The sequence below is a fragment of the Pelophylax lessonae genome (assembly GCF_965119305.1).
Source record: "Pelophylax lessonae genome assembly, chromosome: 4".
Taxonomy (NCBI): domain Eukaryota; kingdom Metazoa; phylum Chordata; class Amphibia; order Anura; family Ranidae; genus Pelophylax; species Pelophylax lessonae.
In genome coordinates, this window is record NC_138771.1 from 463888384 (window position 1) to 463909043 (window position 20660).

Below are 20660 nucleotides of genomic sequence, written 5' to 3' on the forward strand. Positions count from 1 at the left end.
TTGCCAGCATTGCAGAATGATTTGGAATTGCGTGCAGAATCAAGGCAATTCCATCCACGATCCCAAATCACTATATGTGAATGGGGCCTAAAAGGTACAAAACTATAGCCCATGGTATTTGAATAAGTTGCTTGTGTAATGTACTTAATACAAGAAACCCATCTATTGCTCAAACAATATGTGGTCAGAAAAAAGAAAAGTTATACAAACCCTCTTCTTCCATGAGCCGATGCAGAGTACCTCGATCACTGTACAGGCCAAGGTGAACAGAATCTTCCAGCAGGCCATGGGATCCATCAGCTAGAGGAAATTAACAATTAAGATACATAGGAATATTTAATAAAATCTTAGACTATGAGTAAATCTGGAGCTGCCAATGAACTACCCATTAGCCTATATATTATGCTTAATGTAAGTCTAGTTTGGTAAAGGTTAAGAACCTCAGTCAGGTTTTTATTGCCAGGTCAGTTTGTGCTTTCTTATTTCTTTATTGCTGTGTGATATTATTGCTATCTGTATGCCGGTTGGGAAGAACCAACTTCCCTAACTGTCCTAATGAACAATTACCTGTAAAATAAAGTGATAGGAAATTAAAAATGTTATGGCTATCATTGTAACAGGAACAGAGGGGGGATCCTCCAATAAGAGATACGTGTTCTAGTCTAGCGACAACAGTCAGGAAGACTTTCACTCACTTCCTGCTGTGTCTCTTGGACAGGAAATCTCCCCAAGCAGCAAAAAAAAAAAGCTGGCAGGGGTTAAAGTGTATGTAAACACTGGAAAAAAATAATCTCTATCTACTCATTTTTGGTCTGTTATTTCTGTCAGACCAAAAAAAAAAAGCTCTTCATCCAGCCAGAAATCTTGAGTGGATAACTTCCTGCACTCTCTGCCTCTGAAATGTTTTCAGTTAGCATTTTTCCCTACTATCTCTATGAACTACAAAACACCTCCTCATGTTATGGAAAAGATAAACAGGTGTTATGTAGTCTTTACGCTGTATTAATGAAGTGCTAAGACACTCCGTTGTCCTAGGATAACAACACTGCTCAGTACATATGTCCACCTAGGACAGGAGGTCAGTTGATGGCAGCATAACTACAGTACGTTTAAATAAAGGAGAAAAAAGTGTAATAAAAGAAAATGAATGCAAGGACATCTAAGGACCAGTAAGCTGCAACTCTACCGTTTTTTTTAATCATGTGCCTAGGTAAGCTTTATATAACACTTCTGAACTCTAAAGTTTTGGTGGGAGTTCCATCACAAAAATAAAAGTTACCAGCCATAATACTATGACAATGAAAAGGTCACGTGTTAGAAGTTTAGTGCCTAATTACAATGAGTCAACTATTTAGCAACAAAAACTTTCCTCAAAAGCTTCATGCCCATCTGAAATTATCCAACTCCCCAGGATAGATCTTCGGACACTCTCATTGTTACATCCCTGGCCATCCCTTCAAACAAGCAAGGTTCTCTCAGATGTCATTTAGAATTCCAGGTGACACACAGGACTGCCAGAGATTTTAAAGTGTGTCTAATGGAGCTGTCTGCTGACAAAACAAAAAACTTTGTATACACTTGCTGACTTTTACACAAATCTTCCAAGCTAGCATCAGAAACTCAGTGAGTTTTGAGGTTCCTGCCTGGTGTTCCTCTGTAATTCAATGGCACAAGCATCTTCTCACCTCCTTTGGCACAAACTGCTGCTGCCAGTTTCACACAATCTCGATGCTGTTCTTCCTTAGACCGATGATCTTTGCTGGTACTAATAGGAAGAAGAGACTGAGACTTTTTCTTTCTTCCACGTGTGTCTGATGAGGAAAGCAAAAAGAGAACAGAAACAGATTAGCTTAAACATTCCAGTCAAAGAGCTTATTAGGTTGTCTCAAAAAGACAGTACAATAATTAACACTGTAAGAGTACAGGGAAACAATGGGTTTACAGAGCAACAAGTTAACCAATGTAAAAAATAAATAAGAGAAATGCATCAGTACGTGGGTCAGCAACCCTTTGATCAAGGGCAGTTGACAGGTAGACCACGTCCCTTCCTTACCCAGAACCTGGACAGAAGTGTGGGTGGCATTTACTGGAACCGAACACAGTGAGTAATCGGTGCCGGTCACCTTGTGTTCATTCATAACCAAAACTGTGTTTACTATACTTCATTCTGTGCTGCTGCGGCTTTATCCTCAATCTCCTTTTTTGCCTCAAAAGTGAGACATCAGAGGTATGTTTGGATCTCTGATATTCTAGCAAATCCCCCCCAAAAAAAATATGGACACCATCCACTGCTCTACTAACATCAATCACTGTTAGACTGACCGACACCGTCCATCGCCTTTCTGACAGACCCCATCCACTGCCCTTGCTAGATAATTTCTAGAGAAAGAAAAAAAACACACAAAATGGGTACCGAACCATGGTGATCTTTGTTCTCTCATGTTGTTCAGGTACATCTTTACCTCTCAAAGGTTGTCTACCCCTGATCTCGAGGATGGGAAAAGAAAGAAGGAGTGGTGGAAGAGAAGAGAGTGAAGGAAGAAGGAATGAGGGGAAAATAAAAAGGAAAGGGAGAGAGGGAGAGAAGGAAAAAAGAAAAAAAAGGAAGCGGGGGATGGGGTGCAGAAAGAAAGGTGGAGGGGGAGGATTGTGGAACAGGGAGACCAGTGGTGCCTGATCAGACGCATGGCGATCAGAGAGAAAATAATGATCCAGATATATATATGGTGAATATATCCTAACCACAGGGACCACGTTCTGAGAAATTCTGGGCATCATTAAGAATTACAATGAAACCATATACAAGCAAAGCTGCTTCACATGAGCAATAAGCAGTCCACCTTCTAACCCCCCAGGGTGAAGGTGCTAGCCCAGCTCATCTAAAAGCCACAAAGAAGAAAAGGATCCGGAATCTGCAGCCTTTATTGGATTTTCTTTAAAATCATCACAGACAGTGTGGGGTACAGCTAAAATGTAACGCGTTTCGTGCTACAGTTAGCACTAACGCATAACACATTAACTTTCAGCTGCACCCCACACTGTCTGTGATGATTTTAAAGAAAATTCAATAAAGGGTAAAGAAGTGCAGCGGATTCCAGATCCTTTTCTTCTCTAAAAATTACAATGAGTGGTTCATATACCATAGTGTCTATCACTTTCTGTGTCACCTCCACAATGTTGAGGGCTTGTGGCTTCGAAGCTCTGGCCAGCATTTGCCCAGCAGCAAGAAACATGAAGTCCACTAGTTTATTTTGGCATTTAGAAAGATCAGAGACTGACTTATGTAGAAATGCTTTCCAGGAGTACAGAACTGACATAGTCCTATTATATTCAAAAATTACACAAGTGCAATAAATTATGCGAAACCAAAGATAAAAATTAAACAAAGGCCCATTATAATCTGTGAGTGATCATTAAGAGAAAATATTGTTTCTCTGTGTGCCCACTTCAGTGTTCCACCATCAGAAAGACACATTAACGGCTTACCAATAGTTGGACCCCTAGTGTTGAGAGGTCTAACAGCACTTAAAGATATGCCAGGGACACTTCTGACACAATGCTCTCAGCTCGAGTTACTCAGACTGCACCCATTCATATATAGACAAGCCTGTAAACTAGCTGTGCTCCTTCGTGTTTTGTCACAAGGAACATCGTCAAGGGGCTAAATAGCTGCTCACCTAGGCTTGCCATAAACGGTTCGAATCTCACCCGGCTCAGCAGGAACAGGCCGATATTCAAACCGTTAACGGGAAGGCTGAATGTCCCAAAGCAGTGTTAAACATAAGGGGTGTGAACAGCATAAAAAAAAATAAAATTCCCCAAGGCTAAAACATAGCCAACCAGGTAACATGGGAGCTCAACCAAGAAAAACTGGAGCTCACCCGAAAAAAAAACAATACACCCACAAGGAGGACCAGGTCCTCTAAACAGCAGCCTGCAAAACCTTGCGGCACAAAAGGAAGCATCCGCAGATGCCAACACATCCACTTTATAAAATTTTGTCAAGGTGTGCACAGCCGACCAGGTAGCGGCCTTGTAAACCTGCATTTCTGATGCCCGGTGATGGGAAGGCCCAGAAGGCGCTGAGCGCCCGAGTAGTGTGTGCCTTGACAGGGCAAGGAGGAACCTGACCCTTGATGGAATATGCAAGAATCACTTGCTCTCCATCTGGAAATGGTCACAGTAGAAGAGGACAACCCCTTCCGAGGTCCGTCCGTGAGCACAAATAGTGAGTCTGACTTCCTAAAAGACTATGTAGCTGCCAGGTATACCCCAATTGCCCGAACCACATTTAAGGAATGCAAGGAAATTTACTTAGGATGTTTTGGCCTGGGACACAGGGAAGGCAATACAATGTCTTCATTCAAATGAAAATCAGACACAACCTTTGGAAGGAATGACGGACAGGGGCGAAGAACCACCTTCTCTCTGTGAACCACCAATTAAGGTGAACGACAAGACAACGCCGCCAGCTCTAACACCCTGCGTGCAGAAGTGATTGAACCAAAAAGGACACCTTCTGGGATAACGTAAGTAGGTGAACCTTCCTAAGATTTTTAAAAGGAGGTTTCTGGAGGACTGAAATTGAGGTCCCAAGGCAGCAATGGAGACCGCACCGGAGGAGCCAAGTGTCGAACTCCCTGGATAAAAGTATGCAGCAAGGAAAGTGTGGCCAATGGTCATTGAAAGACGACTGCCAAGGCTGAGACCTGGCCCTTGATAGTACTCAAGGCCAGGCGATGTTCAACCCCCCCGCCCCGTTGGAGGAAGGTCAAGATCCGAGCCACTGAAAAGGAGCGAGGATGAACCCCAAGAGACTCACACCACGCAAAGTACTACTTCCATGTACGATGGTAGATCTTTCTAGAGGTAGATTTTCTAGCTTTTAACAGCATAGGAGTCACTGAATCAGACAAACCTCTATCTTTCAGGACCTTGCTTTCAACAGCCAACCTGTTAAAGCCAGCGACTGTAATGCAGGATGGAAGACTGGCCCTTGGGACAGCAGATTTTCCCTGAGAGAAGTCTGGAAGGAACATCGGCGACCAGCCATACCAGATCGAAGTACCAAGCCCAGCGAAGCTACTCTGGAGCTACTAAGATTAGTGGAATCCCTTCTGCCTCGATCTTACGCAGAAGTTTTGGCAGAAGCTTGAGGGGGGGGGGGGGGAGGTGTAAAATCAGACTACACTGACCACACAGGACCACCAGCGTGTTTGTGGTGTCCGCCAGAGGGTCCTGAGACCGTGCCATAAACCTTTCCACCATCCTGTTGAGAAGAGAGGCCAACAGGTACACCTCGGGAGTACCCCACCAGAGGCACAACTGAAGAAACACCTCCGGATGAAGTGACCATTCCCCCTGGTCCAACACCTGTCAACTGAAGTAAATTGCCTGCCAATTCGCCTCCCCCGGAAAGTGTACAGCAGAGATGGCTGGAACAAAATGTTCTGCCCACCTTAGAGTGCCAGCTGTTTCCTAAACCGCCAAGACACTTCTTGTGCCCCCTTGGTGATTAACATAGGCCACAGCCGTGGAATTGTCCGATTGAATTTGCACCGGACACCCCTGAAGACAATCTGTCCAATGATCCAAAGTCCGATCACTCGGAGCTCCAGTACATTGATCGGCAGTCGGGACTCTTCCAGTGTCCAGACCCCCTGAGCAGAATCTTTTCCGAGGATGCCTCCCCACCCAGATAGGATGGCATCTGTGTGACCACCGTCCAGTACAGGGGGAGAAAGGATTTGCCCTGGCTAGGAGCTGGAGAAAGAAGCCACCAGATCAGGGACCCTTTCGTACCCTGGCTCAGCTGGATCAGATTGTCTATAGAATGTGGATTCTTGTCCCATTTACCCAAAATCTCTCTTTGCAGAGATCGTGTGTGGAACTGTGCAAACGGAACCGCCTCAAAAGGCAGACATCATCAGGCCCAGCAGCTACATGCAAGTCCGAAGGGATGACCATCTCCTGGACAACAGAAGTTGAATTGCTTCCTGCAGTTTCTGGAGATTTTCCAGAGGAAGGAACACTCTGGCTAAGGCCGAGCCCAGAGTCAAACCCAGATAGTCCAGATTTCTGGACGGAACCAGAGCAGACTTCTGAAGGTTCAGGATCCAACCAAACTCCCTCAGAGTTCTCAGAGTAATCTCCAGGTTGTTCACCAGAGCAGTCGGAGACTCCACTTGCAGCAGAAGATAGTCCAGGTACCCCAGTACCGTGATCCCCCGCTGACGCAACAATGCCAGCACCGGGGCCAACACTTTCGTGAGGACCCGAGGAGCGTAGGCGAGACCAAAAGGTAACGCCACAAACTGATAATGCTCCTGTCCCACGGCAAAGTGGAGGAAACGCTGGTGACCAACCCATATTGGAATGTAAAGGTAAGCGTCCTTGAGGGCGATAGAAGCAAGAAGATCCCCTTGATGCAGGGATGTCCTTACCGTGCGAATGGATTCCATTCCGAACTTCTGCAACCGCACAATGCAAGTTAGCACCTTGAGGTCCAGAATTGGACGCACCTTGCCCTCCTTCCTGTGGACTGTAAACAGGTTTGGATAAAATCCCTGAAAACGTTTCCAAGTAGGAAGCGGGACAATCGCCCCTTGGCTCAGCGGTAAGCAGTCTGCGGACAGGTGCAAGTTGGAGGGAAAAAACCTTTCTGGATGGCAAGAACGAAACTCGATCTTGTAGCACAACCGTATGACTTTGTGGACCCACTTGTCCTGTACCAGGGAGGTTCACGGTTCCACAAACCAGCGAAGACGTCCCTCCACCCCACATAGGTAAGGGAGCCTTGTCTGCAGGTCTGGAAAAGCCCGCTCTCGGCTTGCCAGACCAGGTTCGTTTGGATCCTACGGAGGAGGCCCTAAAGGGTTTGATCCCTTGTCTTGAGACCCTAAGGAACAAAAAAAAAAAAAAAAACTGCGGAAGAAAGGTACTCCTCTCCCCTGTGAGATCCTTAATGTCATCCAGGGAAGCTCCAAACAGGCAATCCCCTAGGAAGGGGAGATCAGATAAGGCCTTCTTAGAAGTCTGGTCCGTCATTATTACTGTAAACTATGTTTATCCTCTTTTTTTGTCCTATAAACTCACTGGTTTAAAAAAAAAAAAAAAAGAAGTCTGGTCCGCCGAGCAGCATTTAAGACAAATAACATGTCTAAGGACCACTGCTGAGACAGACAGACTTGCAATCAGAGGAGCCACATCCAAAGAGGCATCACAGACAAAACTGCAGCCCCTGGACCAACTGGTCCACCAGCTCAGCAAAGGCAGGGGGAAGTTGCTCCCTCTTCAGGTCCCGGTGTAAAAGCTTGGCCCACTCGGTCAGAGTTTGCGACACCAGGGCAATAGTAAAAACCAGCCTAAGTACCAAACCAGCCACAGTGTACATATGGCGGGCCACAGCCTCTACTTTTCTGTCAGCCGGGACCTTAATGGCCGGGGACTCCTCAACCGGAATCATGGTTGTGACGAGACCCTTGCTCGCTCTGTCCGCTCTCCCGACACTCCTCTGTTTCTAGTAAATCAGCTTGCAGATCGCAACGTCTGAAGGTTCGGTCAACCAAGGATCCGGGATCCGAACTACAGCTATGTGCCGATCGGAATCCATTAGAACAAACACCAAGCAAGTTGTATGCAAGTTCAAACAGGAAGACAATTTATTGGAAGAAAACAGCACACTTTTATACAGAATTTGGAACATCCTGCCCCCAACAACCGCCCTCCCATTCGTCAATTGCAAAGTACCTGCAGTTCCCATTCAGGTCCTCTTTAGCCATGCAAATGAGGAATTGAAAATGAGTCAGCAGTGATTGGTCAGATAGCTTGACCAGAAGGACTGCCATGCAAATGAGGACTTGAAAATGAGTCAACAGGGATTGGTCAGATAGCTTGACCAGAAGGACTGCCATGTGCAAGTAGACAGAAGCCCCAGGGGGCAATCAATGTACACAATAGTCAGACAGAACAATGGTTCCCTAACGAGCCCTCAATACACATTACTCTGAGTGTCAATACCTCCCTTAGCAGACAACAGGTGAGGTCATTAGCACACCTGACAATAGGTGAATGGAAAGTCACCTCAGACAAAAAGCAACATTGTTAGCCAGCCCGTCTCCCCATTGAACTTCCTGGAATGACCATATTAGGAGTTGGGACTTCCTGCTCAGAGACCACATGGCAAAGGGAACAAATGACCTTGCTGACAAATATGAAGCAATTCAACCCATCACCCATCTGTCCTTTAAATTCCAGCGATGGTGAACACCATTTGTAGTAGTTCAAACCATTTTTCAGTGTTCACAACCCTCCTGGTCACCCTGCATCCATAACAGATGCAGGGTGATTTAAACATAAGAGAGCCCCATAAGGCTGGACATGGTGCCCCCCAACCTCTCTAAAGGAATTTGGGGTCTACAACCCCCATGCCCAAAGTGACTCCCGTCACATTTCTCCCCTTTCGGCAGGAGACTAACACAGAAGGAGACCCTAACCGGGTTTACTTCGAAGTTAGTCCATAGTTCCAGTCCTCCAATGTCTGCACCCACAAAGTACCCCAAACAAATTGTCCGGGACAGAACGTCACTCACCCAGCCAACCTCTGCCTCTCTTGTAGAACATCTCCTCTGTGGGGAAGAAGCATGAACTGGCCCTTCTCCCAGGATTCCTTTCAGCTGCTGGAGGGAGGACAGGGTGGCTGGGCTCACTTCCTCATGCTGTTGGGGATCTGGGCCGACTGTCCAGCATCCCTGGGGTAAACAAGTGGAGATTGTAGTATCATCCACCTTCTCAGGAAATCCATCCTTTGTAAGTTGAGGGTAGAGGCCAGCAGTGCTCTGCTTTGTTGCCAGCCCTTCCGCTGGGTTGGGGGTTAGCGAATACTACCCCCAGGACCTGGTTGGGGGTCTGCTGTAGAGAGGAGGGATCGCCTACCTCCTCCTCCTGGTATTCCTGCGGGGCAGGTTGGGGATCTGGACCGGCCGTCCAGCATCCCTGTAGGTCTGGTGCAGAGACTGCGGTCCCATCTGCACCATTGGGATCAGGTCTGTTGTCTCCCTGGAGTGTACAAGTGAAGACTGTAGCTTTTGCGGGTGCTGGGCAGAGGTCGGTAATACTCTGCCCTGTTGCCAGCTCTTCTGCTGGGTTGGGGTTGGCGAATACTACCCCCAGGACCTGGTTGGGGGTCTGCTGTAGAGAGGAGGGATCGCCTACCTCCTCCTCCTGGTATTCCTGCGGGGCAGGTTGGGGATCTGGACCGGCCGTCCAGCATCCCTGTAGGTCTGGTGCAGAGACCGCGGTCCCATCTGTACCATTGGGGTCAGGGCTGATGTCTCCCTGTGGTTGGGGAGAAGGATTAGTGGTCTCCTCTCCCTGTAAGGTACACCGCTGCTTGGAAGGAAAGATGACACCTTCGGCTCCCTGTAAATCCTGCTGTAGCTGAGGACCTGGGCCGGCTGCCCAGCCTCCCTGTAGGGCCGGTAGAGAGACCACGGTCCCATCTCCACCTGCCATCGGTGGGTCTTCACAGTACCACCAGTCTGTATTGTCTCTCCAACTCAAGGGTTGTGGGTCTGGATCTGCCACCCAGGACTCCGGCTCTGCTTGCAGGGTAGATTGGGGTGGAACAGAGCAAGCGTTGGTAGTCCTGCTCCAGTTCCCACTCCATTCCGACCAGATGAATCAGGTCTGACCCCAGGTCATTCGCTTTGGGGAGACCCAGTAGGGCTTCCCTGGTGTCCTGGATTTCCCAGCGCCGAAACTCTGCAGGACATCCAAAGTCCCTCTCCTCAAAGGCCTTCCACAGCAAGCCCGGGCCACTATAGTCCTCACCTTCCGGCATATTGTCGTCAGCCATCCAGTGGTTGTAGCTGGTGGCATACCACTTTAGTGCCCGGTAAGCTTCATCCAGCCACATCTCCTTCCAAATCAGGTTCCACAGCTCCGTCACCCACTCATCCAGGGGTTGCTCTCCTAGGAAAGGTAACCGCAGGGCAACGTATATCTGGAACCGCTGCTCTTCGCTGGGAAGGTTCTCTCTCCGCCTCCACTGCACATCCTCTAAGGCCTCATACCACATTTCCTTTCGAGTGAAATCTCTCCAGTCCAGTATGGCTTCCTCTGATCCAGGCCCATCCTGTTGGACCAAGTGTTGCTGCAACCTCCAGCGAAACTCCTCCTCATATGGGGACGCTGTATCTTTAGGTGTTCTCTCCGATTGCCGTCTTTCTGCCATTCTCTGCTCATGCTGCCACTTTCGTTCTCTCTCTTGTCGCTCATCCTGCAGCTGGATGTCTCTAATGGTATTCTCTATGGCGGTCTCTGATGGGTTAGCCCTATATAATGCCAACCGCTCTCGAACTCGTTGCTGAAACAAGTCTTCAACTGACCGGGGTCCTGCATCACCATCCCTCTTATCCATCTCGGATAGCTCACTGATCAGGGTGGCCTTGTTCTTTGTCCCGCCGATCCCTCCGCGGCTCTCAAGTAAGTCTTACAGCGTGGCTCTCCTGCATGCTGCATAGCTGGTCATTGACTGTGGTGGTTTGGAGTGTCCCGGTAACTGGAGAGCAAATCCCACCGCTGCCAACCAATGGTACGAGACCCTTGCTCGCTCGCTTCCGCTCTCCCGACACTCCTGTATTTCTAGTGAGTCAGCTTGCAGATCGCAACGTCTGATGGTTCGGTCAACCAAGGATCCGGGATCCGAACTACAGCTATGTGCCGTCCGGAATCCATTAGAACAAACACCAAGCAAGTTGTATGTAAGTTCAAACAGGAAGACAATTTATTGGAAGAACACAGCACACTTTTATACAGAATTTGGAACATCCTGCCCCCAACAACCGCCCTCCCATTGGTCAATTGCAAAGTACCTGCAGTTCCCATTCAGGTCCTCTTTAGCCATGCAAATGAGGAATTGAAAATGAGTCAACAGGGATTGGTCAGATAGCTTGACCAGAAGGACTGCCATGTGCAAGTAGACAGAAGCCCCAGGGGGCAATCAATGTACACAATAGTCAGACACAGAACAATGGTTTCCTAACGAGCCCTCAATACACATTACTCTGAGTGTCAATACATCCCTTAGCAGAGAACAGGCGAGGTCATTAGCACACCTGACAATAGGTGAATGGAAAGCCACCTCAGACAAAAAGCAACATTGTTAGCCAGCCCGTCTCCCCATTGAACTTCCTGGAATGACCATATTAGGAGTTGGACTTCCTGCTCAGACACCTCATGGCAAAGGGAACAAATGACCTTGCTGACAAATATGAAGCAATTCAACCCATCACCCATCTGTCCTTTAAATTCCAGCGATGGTGAACACCATTTGTAGTAGTCCAAACCATTTTTCAGTGTTCACCACCCTCCTGGTCACCCTGCATCCATAACAGATGCAGGGTGATTTAAACATAAGAGAGCCCCATAAGGCTGGGCATGGTGCCCCCCAACCTCTCTAAAGGAATTTGGGGTCCACAACCCCCATGCCCAAAGTGACTCCCGTCACAATGGTTGCTTTGTTTAACCTAGAAACCAGAGAGTCCACCACAGGTGGGACAGTCCACTTTTAAGGCAGGGAGCCCTCATAAGGGTACCGCATAGCAAAACGCTTACAAGGGGTCATTTTGGACAACCCCACTAGCGACAATTTTGTCAAAGTAAGCAGGAAAGGAGAACACCCTTGCCGCTCTGGAGGGCTTGTGGGTGCCAAAAGGAACCGATGCCTCCAATGCGGCATCCTCCATTTTTGAAGTCTCACGCACAGATACAATCAGTGCATCCACCAGCGCATTTTCCTGTGTGGCTACAGGAGCCGATGAATCATCCCCACTATCTGGGAAATCAGGGTGTGTGGACACAGACTCAGCAGGGTGACTCGTGTCCGTGGCGGCTGAATCACATTCAGGATCTGATGAGACAGATGAGGCAGGTGAAGGCGGGGGACGCTTTTTGCTAGCCTGTTTCCCCAGGACCAAATCCAACTTGGACACCAAAGACTCCAGGACTGCCGTTAGTGCAGTAAGGGATTGTTGGGACCCGGAGGGCCTGGCAGCCTTTAAGAGGGGATCAGGTGGGAAATGTGCTCCAGGGACTCCATGAAGGAAAAAGGAAGATCCACAAAAAAAGGTGTAAAAACACTGCTAGGGACAACCTCACCGAGCTGGCGGATAAGCAGGGGCTCCCACCGCCGAAACCACCACCCACATATGCTTTACAGTCATGGCCGCCGCTATTAGCAATGAGCAACCACTAGAAAATGGCCACAGAGGCTACACAAACATGGCTGCTGAATCTACAGCACACAGGCTACCAGAAAATGGCGGTACCGCGTGGCTCCTGGAGGCCCAGGAGGGGTCCCAAGAGCCCTGAAAATGACACCAGCAGGAAGGGGGGCCCTGGAGGAGCCCCCATCAGGTAAAGCCCCCTCCCATAAGCTGCCCGGTCGCCAGCGGCGTGCCCCACCCCCCCACTGCCAGCTTGGCACCCCAGACTGACCTGAAAAGGTGGTATGGCCACCCCATGGGGGGGGGGGGGGGGTTGAAGCATATGAGAGTCGAAGTGTCTGCAAGGGGGGATGCTGCATGGGAAGGAGGAGAACCCGGGGGTCCAACCATCCCAGTAAGGGGCCCACGGCCACCCGAAAACCATATTTACCATACCAGAAACAGGGTGGGCACCGCTCCAGACAGAACCTCCTCTCCATCAAAATGGGGGTCTGTCGGCCAGGAGGAACGCTGCGACTCAGGCCGAGGCCAGGTCGCATGCGACCTTGTGAGACACTTAATTCGCAGGCCAGCCCCTGTCCAGTGGGGCTATGTCAAGGCTGATTTAACGTGGAGCTGAGGCCTGTGCATGCTCACTGGCCAGACTGAGGTGACCACTGGATTAAAAAAAATATCCAGCTCGTCGCCCAGTCCAGCAGTTGATTGTAGATTTTCACAGGAAAAATAGAAAAATCAATAAAAAGGAAAAAAATTGCCAGGAATGGGAGTATACCCCCTGGGACGGCCCATAGGCATAGTCAAGCTTTTTTTCTGTCTAGTGTCCTACTCCTGCAGGGGTGCAGTATAACTCAATGGTTAAGAAGATCAGGAGCTGTGTCCGTCAATGAACGATTGAAAAAGTACAAATAAATTGCTCAAGGTCAGGTCATAACCATACACCTGCCTAATCACTATGTAAGAATATTTCAGTCATGAATTAGCATCTGACTGAATTACCTGGAAACTTCCTTGCAGTATTCTCTTTCCCCTATCCCTGCCATGTCGCTCTTTTAGGCCTGGTTTTACATGTGTTACCATTTAATTCTATATAATAAATGTTTTGATGAAAGCGCACAAAAGATGCAGCAAGCTGGACTTTTTTTTTTTGTGCATGTCAAGCACACCTAAAATGCATGTGTGAACCCAGCCTTACAACTTTAGTCAGAAAAATTAATGAATGCATGCTATATCACTTCAGACAGGGCCCTTATGCAGGTATAGCTATGTAAAACATTACAAATAAGTGTCTACACTGTTTAAAATCCAAAAATACACGGTCTCACCCTGCTCTGCTGCACATGCTCAGTTGCTCTCCATTTTTTTAGGTAGGGATAGACCGATTATCCGCAAGGCCGATATATCGAGGGCCGATATGCACTTTCCCCGATATATCGGTATAGGCCCCGGAACTGGCTGATATTGCCGATATTTTTTGTGACGTCATTCTGTCTTCTTAGGCCGACTCCCTCGCCTTGGACAGACTCATCTGGAGTCTGGACTAGTCTCGCTGGAGTGTATCACAGCTATACACCCACCCACAGCAGCCCAGTGCCAGCCAGCCACCCACATCCACAGGCCCTGTACCAGCCAGCCAGCCACAGGCATTGTACAAGTGAGCCAGCCACAGGCACTGTACCAGCCACAGCCCCTGTGCCAGCCAGCCAGCCACCCACAGCCCCTGTGCCAGCCAGCCAGCCACCCACAGCCCCTGTGCCAGCCAGCCACCTACCACAGGGTGCCAGACAGCCAGCCACAGGCCCTGTACCAGCCAGCCACCCATCCACAGCCCCTGTGCCAGCCAGCCACCCACAGACAGGGTGCCAGACAGCCAGCCACCCGCAGACAGGGTGCCAGACAGCCAGCCACCCGCAGACAGGGTGCCAGACAGCCAGCCACCCACAGACAGGGTGCCAGACAGCCACCCATAGGCCCTGTGCCAGCCAGCCACAGGCACTGTACCAGCCAGCCGCCCACAGCCCCTGTGCCAGCCACCCACCTACCACACGGTGTCAGCCAGCCAGCCACCCACCACAGGGTGCCAGCCAGCCACCCACCACAGGGTGCCAGCCAGCCACCCACCACAGGGTGCCAGCTAGCCACCCACCCACCACAGGGTGGCAGCAAGCCAGCAACCCACCACAGGGTGCCAGCCAGCCACCCACCACAGGGTGTCAGCCAGCCACCCACCACAGGGTGCCAGCCACCCACCCACCACAGGGTGCCAGCCACCCACCCACCACAGGGTGCCAGCCACCCACCAACCACAGGGTGCCAGCCAGCCACCCACCAACCACAGGGTGTCAGCCAGCCACCCACCAACCACAGGGTGTCAGCCAGCCACCCACCAACCACAGGGTGTCAGCCAGCCACCCACCAACCACAGGGTGTCAGCCAGCCACCCACCACAGGGTGCCAGCCACCCACCCACCACAGGGTGCCAGCCACCCACCCACCACAGGGTGCCAGCCACCCACCTACCAAAGGGTGCCAGCCACCCACCACAGGGTGCCAGACAGCCAGCTACCCACCACTGGATGCCAGCAAGCCAGCCATTAGGCATTAAACAAAAATTAACATGTTCAGTACCAGATGCGTGTCAAAAATTGTCTTTATTTTTCAAAACTTTAAATGTACAAAATATCGCCCCATACCGATACGTTGTCACCAAAATATCGGTATCGGCCCTGAAAAAACCATATCGGTCTATCCCAATTTTTAGCCACTGCTGAGTTTGTAGAGGCTGCTAAACACTCCTATCCTTTGCCAAGGAAGCTGCTTCTGTATGATCTGCAACTTTCATGGTGCTACACGTGATCAGTTATGACACCAGCATTTGATGGTTTGACAGTTTGGTTGAGGACACAAACAAATGTGACAGTTACCAATCCCAGGAATGTAATTGTTTTGAAATTGTTAAATCAATGGGTTTAGTGCCGCTTCATGATTTACTTCCGTTTATGGGCTTTGGATTTCAGCAAAATGGCAGTCTCCAGCAAGAAGAAACAAGAGCCTCTTGTCATGACTAGTAAGAGTGTTATGACAACTATGACTGCATCATAAGAACAAGCTATTTGCCAAGCTCTGTAGAGAACGCTATTCAGAGCATCATAAGCAGACTATTTTGTGTTTATTGCAATTGTATCACAAGTTACCTGTTTTTTCTTTTACTTGTTCCTTCCTAACAGGCACTCTTTTCATGGTTGGACTCAGACTACGTCCCTCCACTGTGGGCAATGATGGTGGCAAATCTGGCACAGTGTCAGACTCTGTTGTAAATGTAACTGTAGAGAAAAGCATACAGTATGTTACGTCACTACAAGTAAGAAATATATTTTATATTGGTTTTCAGAGCAAACAGGCCTCCTCTTTTCACATTGAGCACAAAATATCTGAAAGACAGACGTAGGATGACTGCCAAAGTTGATTTTCTACAGACTGGTTAAGAGTGAAATGAAATATTTCAAAAGGTGCATAGATGGGCCCTTTCTCTAAGAGACGCTCCGCAGCCTGCATGGTGGGGGAAGAACCCTCTGTCAATAATAGAGATGTGAAAATACCCCACCATGAAAAGGGGAGAACATATTCCTTTTTGTAAAATACCTGGTGGCAGAATTAGCTTCAAAAGATGGCATAGTTACATCTGTGTAAATGGGTTAAAAGGATTCTAAAGAATTTTCTTAAATAACAAACATGTTATACTTGCCCGCTCTGTGCAATGGCTTTGCACAGAGCAGCACCAATCTTTTTTTTTTGGTCCCCTGCCGGTGGTCCTGACTCCTTTCACATGCTGAGTGCCCCCAATAGCAAGACTCTTGCTATGGAGGCACTCGAGCAGGTTTGCTCCCAAGCCACACTGTGTCAATTCTCACACGAGCATGGCTCGGCCCCATCCCCTGCTCTCTCATTTGCTCGTTGGCTGTGATTGACAGCAGCAGGAGCCAATGAGGAGAGAGAGACCCGGGAGAGCTGCTGCTCTCATGCACATTGCTGGATCGAGATGGGGCTCAGGGGAGAAGCTGCATCCAGAAGGGTTTTTTTACCTTAAAAAGATTTACCACTTTAAATAAACTGCAAGAGACAATTCTTTCGCAGGGGTGTATGTTTGTAGAGAACATCCCCTGTCAGGTCCCAGATATAGTAATTCAGTTCCGTCACCCTAGGTGAGCATAAATTTTGGGGATAATCTAAAGTATACATCTGAAGGGGAGGTGGAGATAAGGGGTGTTGTGGGCCTGTATCAAGACCCCGTACCCTGTGAGGAGACCTACCCAAAGAGGGTCTGTCAAAAGATAGGATAAGCCCACGTGGGGGGGGGGGGGGGTTCCTTAGAGTGAATCTGCCTCAAATAACTGGGTAAAGTATGGGTACTGTGATTGTCTAGATGTAGTTTTCATAGAATATGAACTATGTGTTACCAAACAGACAAGTTATTGTATAGGAATCCTGAGTCTGAGCACAGGCAGTTGGGACGGCTCATGCAGGTGAAAAAATTTGGAGCTTCTGCATACCTGGAAGAGATGGCCCCATTTGTATGCATTGCCAACAGTACAGATAAGCTGTAGAAGCAATCTGAGAAGACATCTCATACTAGAATTCTGGCAAGACATGTTAGGCAAAACCTAAACGTGAGCTCTGTCAAATTCATACATCAAAGTCACTGTAGCCAGCCTTTCCTCAAACTTTTCATTTACGTAAAAGAAACGTACATGACACAGGATGTTCCTTGGTGAGTTCCAGTTCTGGTTGCAAAGACCCTGAACTCAATGAACCCTGTCTAGCAAAGAAATGCTCTGTCAACAAAGCCCCTAAGCTACAGCAGTCAATTTTAACTTTACTGAAGTTAGGCTCAAAGAAATAAATCCTGATTGATTACTTTGTTAGAATTAATGTTTACACATCCCTATTAAACAGGTCCATTTCTGTAAAGACTTCTACAAAAGATTGCTTGTTCATTCTTATACTGAAGCACACATTAAACACATAAGCTTGAATTATATACCTAAATCAGCCAATTACTAAATAATGTATTGTGTTCTTTTATTCATGAACAACCCAACAAGGCTCAAGGGACTAAAACAAAGAAAAGAAAATATAAAATAGAATTTCCAAAATATTAAACATGGACATCTGTAGACAATAAAACAGAAGTGAGAGGATCCCCGATATGAAAACTTTTTAACACTTTCAGTCCAGAAATGGGATGTACATCGAACAGGCAGAGGTCGGCAGGGGGTCCCAAGTACCTGGGGTGTTCTAAATTATTCACAAGTATGCATCATTTATGGGCTAGAAATCATTGCAGGAAACCCAGCTGCATTTTGACAGTTCACATACTTATCTTTTTTTTTTTAACCATATTTAATTATTTATACAAGAAAAGAGCGTCATAAGACATCTCATTCAGATGCAGAACAACATTTCCAAAGTCTATCCTTAGTAACCCTAATTCTCACTGCGAGTTCGTCTTAGTTTCTTGGGGGGGGAGGGGGGGGGGGGGGGAGGAGAAAACCCAAACATGAGAAGTCCTGGAGACTGGACTGGAGAGCTTTCCTAAAGATTCAGTGCTCTAGCACAAGGGCTATGAAATAATAGCCCCTAATTGGATGGCTCCTGTGCAATTAAAAGCCAAATTCAATACACAACTGTGATCAGGTATGTGTCACCCTTATCAAACCTCACAAAACCTAACTAACGCTAAACCTGCTGATTGCCACATTCTAAGACTAATCTATCTAACCTTGTAAAGCAAAAATTGCTATACTTACCTTTTCTGCACCCGATACGGTCCGGTCTCCAGCGACGGAAGCTGTGTGCAGGAGAGGACCGACAACGGCTGAGAAATGAATGGGAAGTGACGTCATCCATAGACTTACTATGGGGCTACCGTTGTCTAGGGCCTCTTCTGCCACTCGCCTCTACGCTGAAGCCACCACCGATAGCTCAGCGTGGGAGCGGAACCGGGTGCGTACAGTGATTTTTGCTTTACAGGGTTAGATAGATTAGGTTTACTTTTCCATATATCTTTTATTGTATTTTTCCACAAAACAAATAATATACATACACAAAGAGAAAAAAAACAAAGGCAAAATATAAACAAACAATATTACAATAAACTTATCAATCAGAACGTTATACCTTCAAAACAAAATAGGAGGAAGAAAAAAAAAAAAAAAAAAAAAGGAAGGGGGGGGGGGGGGGGGGGGAGGAGGAGAAGAAAGGAGAGGAGGGAAAGGAGAAGGAAAGAAACAAGAAAAGGGGAGCCTTCCTTCCAGCCTAGTTTAATCACCAACCAAAAGGTTCCCATATTTTAAATACCCTTTGTCTTGAATCTATTGTCACTAGACGTCAATTTTATAATGGAGGCGAAGCCTTTTCCCCGTTACATATTCGCCTTTTACCACATAACCAAAGGTTCCATACTACTAAACAGTCCTTACGTTGACACACATACCATATCTCTAATCCATTGTTACTATACATCTTAAATTATTTAGCCATGGATTCCATCTGACTCCAAATATTTTCTTTGCCGAACTTCTAGTAGCCATAATTTTTTCCATCTCACATGGCTGATTAAGCAATGTAACAATATCAGATGGGGTTGGTACCTCCTGGGATTTCCATGTAATTAAAAGTTTTGCCGCTAATAAAAGATGTATAGTCACTGCTCGGTACTTAAAGGAATCTCATGTATATTAAGATGAAGAATCACCATCTCAGGACTTGGAATTATGTTTTTTTCCACGACTTCTGAGACCATAGAAAATATTTTGTTCCAAAATGCTCTATTCGATTTACACTCCCAGATTATATGGAGTAACGACCCTTGTTCACCACACTATCTCCAACATAATGCTGGAGTTGAGGGATAAAATTTAGACAATTTAATGGGAGTCAGATACCAAAAATTTAAGATTTTTTTTATGTAATTCCCAATTATTGATACATTTTGATGAAGCATATGGGACATTAAAAGCTTTTAACCAACTAGTTTCGGGAAAAGATTTCCCCAGTGCTTTCTCCCATTTAAAAACAGTGGTGACTTTAGAATAGGTGTTATGCTTATTCAATATATCATAAATAATTGAAATACCATTAGTAGTAGTCAATGGTTCCTGATACAACTTATATATAGAAATTGGTAGTTTGACATATAAAGGAAGATTATTCTTCTGTAAAAACGAACATATTTGATAATAACTCAAAAGTGCTGATGATGGTAATCTATACTGGTGGACAAAATACTCAAAAGGGACAGATCCCCGTTTCATTATACAAATCTTTCAAGCTATTAACACCCTTTCTCAGCCACAATCTTATATCAACATTAGGGATAAAGCACGGGAGAACTGAGTAGGGAGTGGGGAGTAGGGAATTCGGATGTCATCCCATATTCAAAGGGTGTGCAAGAAAACTCTGCCCATGTTGTAAAGGCGGTTTGGACTGTAATAGATTGAGTATTAGGCACAACAGCTCCTATCATTACAGCTATCATTGTAGTCCTAAGATTCTCCTGTTTACAATCATCCATCTCTAGTCCCACCCATATTTTATGCTACTCAGGAGACCACCAATACTTCAGTTGGTCCAGTACAGATGCTTTATAATATGCAGAGACCCAAGGAACTCCCATCCCTCCTATGTCTACTCATAATGAGGGATGAACAGCGGGGGGGTTTCCCTTCCCATATAATTTGACTAAGATACTTTTGAACAGAGATGTAATATTGGGATGGTAGGGGAATTGTCAACGTACGAAACAGAGTAGTTTAGGAAGTGTAATCATTTTTAACGTAGCCACTCTGCCTGCTATGGTCAAATCTTGAACTTTTAGTTCTCTAACTTGTAGTGACAAACTGTCCAAAAAAGGTCTATAATTATAATCATAAAGTTGGGAAGTAGATGAGGTTAAGATAATCCCCAGAAATGGTATACACGGAGGCCATGTAAATGAAAATTTCCCAGTTATAAGTTTCTGTACTAAAGTGGGAACTTTAATGCCCATAATCTGTGATTTTGTAATATTTAATTTATAAAATGATACTGCCCTAAAGTCATTTATCATTTTCTCTACTTCTATTAAAGATGAGAATGGGTTTGTAATGATTAACATAACATCATCAGCAAATAAGCTAATCTTATGTTCAGCTTCAGCAACTTTCCATCCTGTTATCTTCGCGTTGCTCCTAATACTTGAAAGGAAAGGCTCCATAAGCAGCGCAAAGACAATTGGTGAGAGGGGACATCCCTGCCTAGTCCCGTTAGTTATCCTAAATGGATTAGATAATATTCCAGATATAATAATATAAAATAGATTAGGTTTAGAATGTGGCAAAGAGCAGGTTTGACGTTCGTTAGGTTTTGACTGGACTGATCCTTTAAAATGACACCTGT

General features: G+C 46.8%; 1 protein-coding gene across 2 annotated transcripts in view; it reads right to left on the reverse strand.

Annotated features, from left to right (window-relative positions):
* The window catches only part of GEMIN5 (gem nuclear organelle associated protein 5), a 197877-nt gene that overhangs the window by 67537 nt on the left and 109680 nt on the right, over nt 1-20660 (reverse strand). For both annotated transcript variants that reach the window (XM_082256099.1, XM_082256098.1), the window contains exons 18-20: nt 15419-15547; nt 1686-1811; nt 211-300 (exon numbers count right to left, since the gene is read on the reverse strand). In XM_082256099.1, the coding sequence (XP_082112225.1) occupies nt 211-300; nt 1686-1811; nt 15419-15547 (345 nt within the window). The remainder of the gene's footprint in view (nt 1-210; nt 301-1685; nt 1812-15418; nt 15548-20660) is intronic.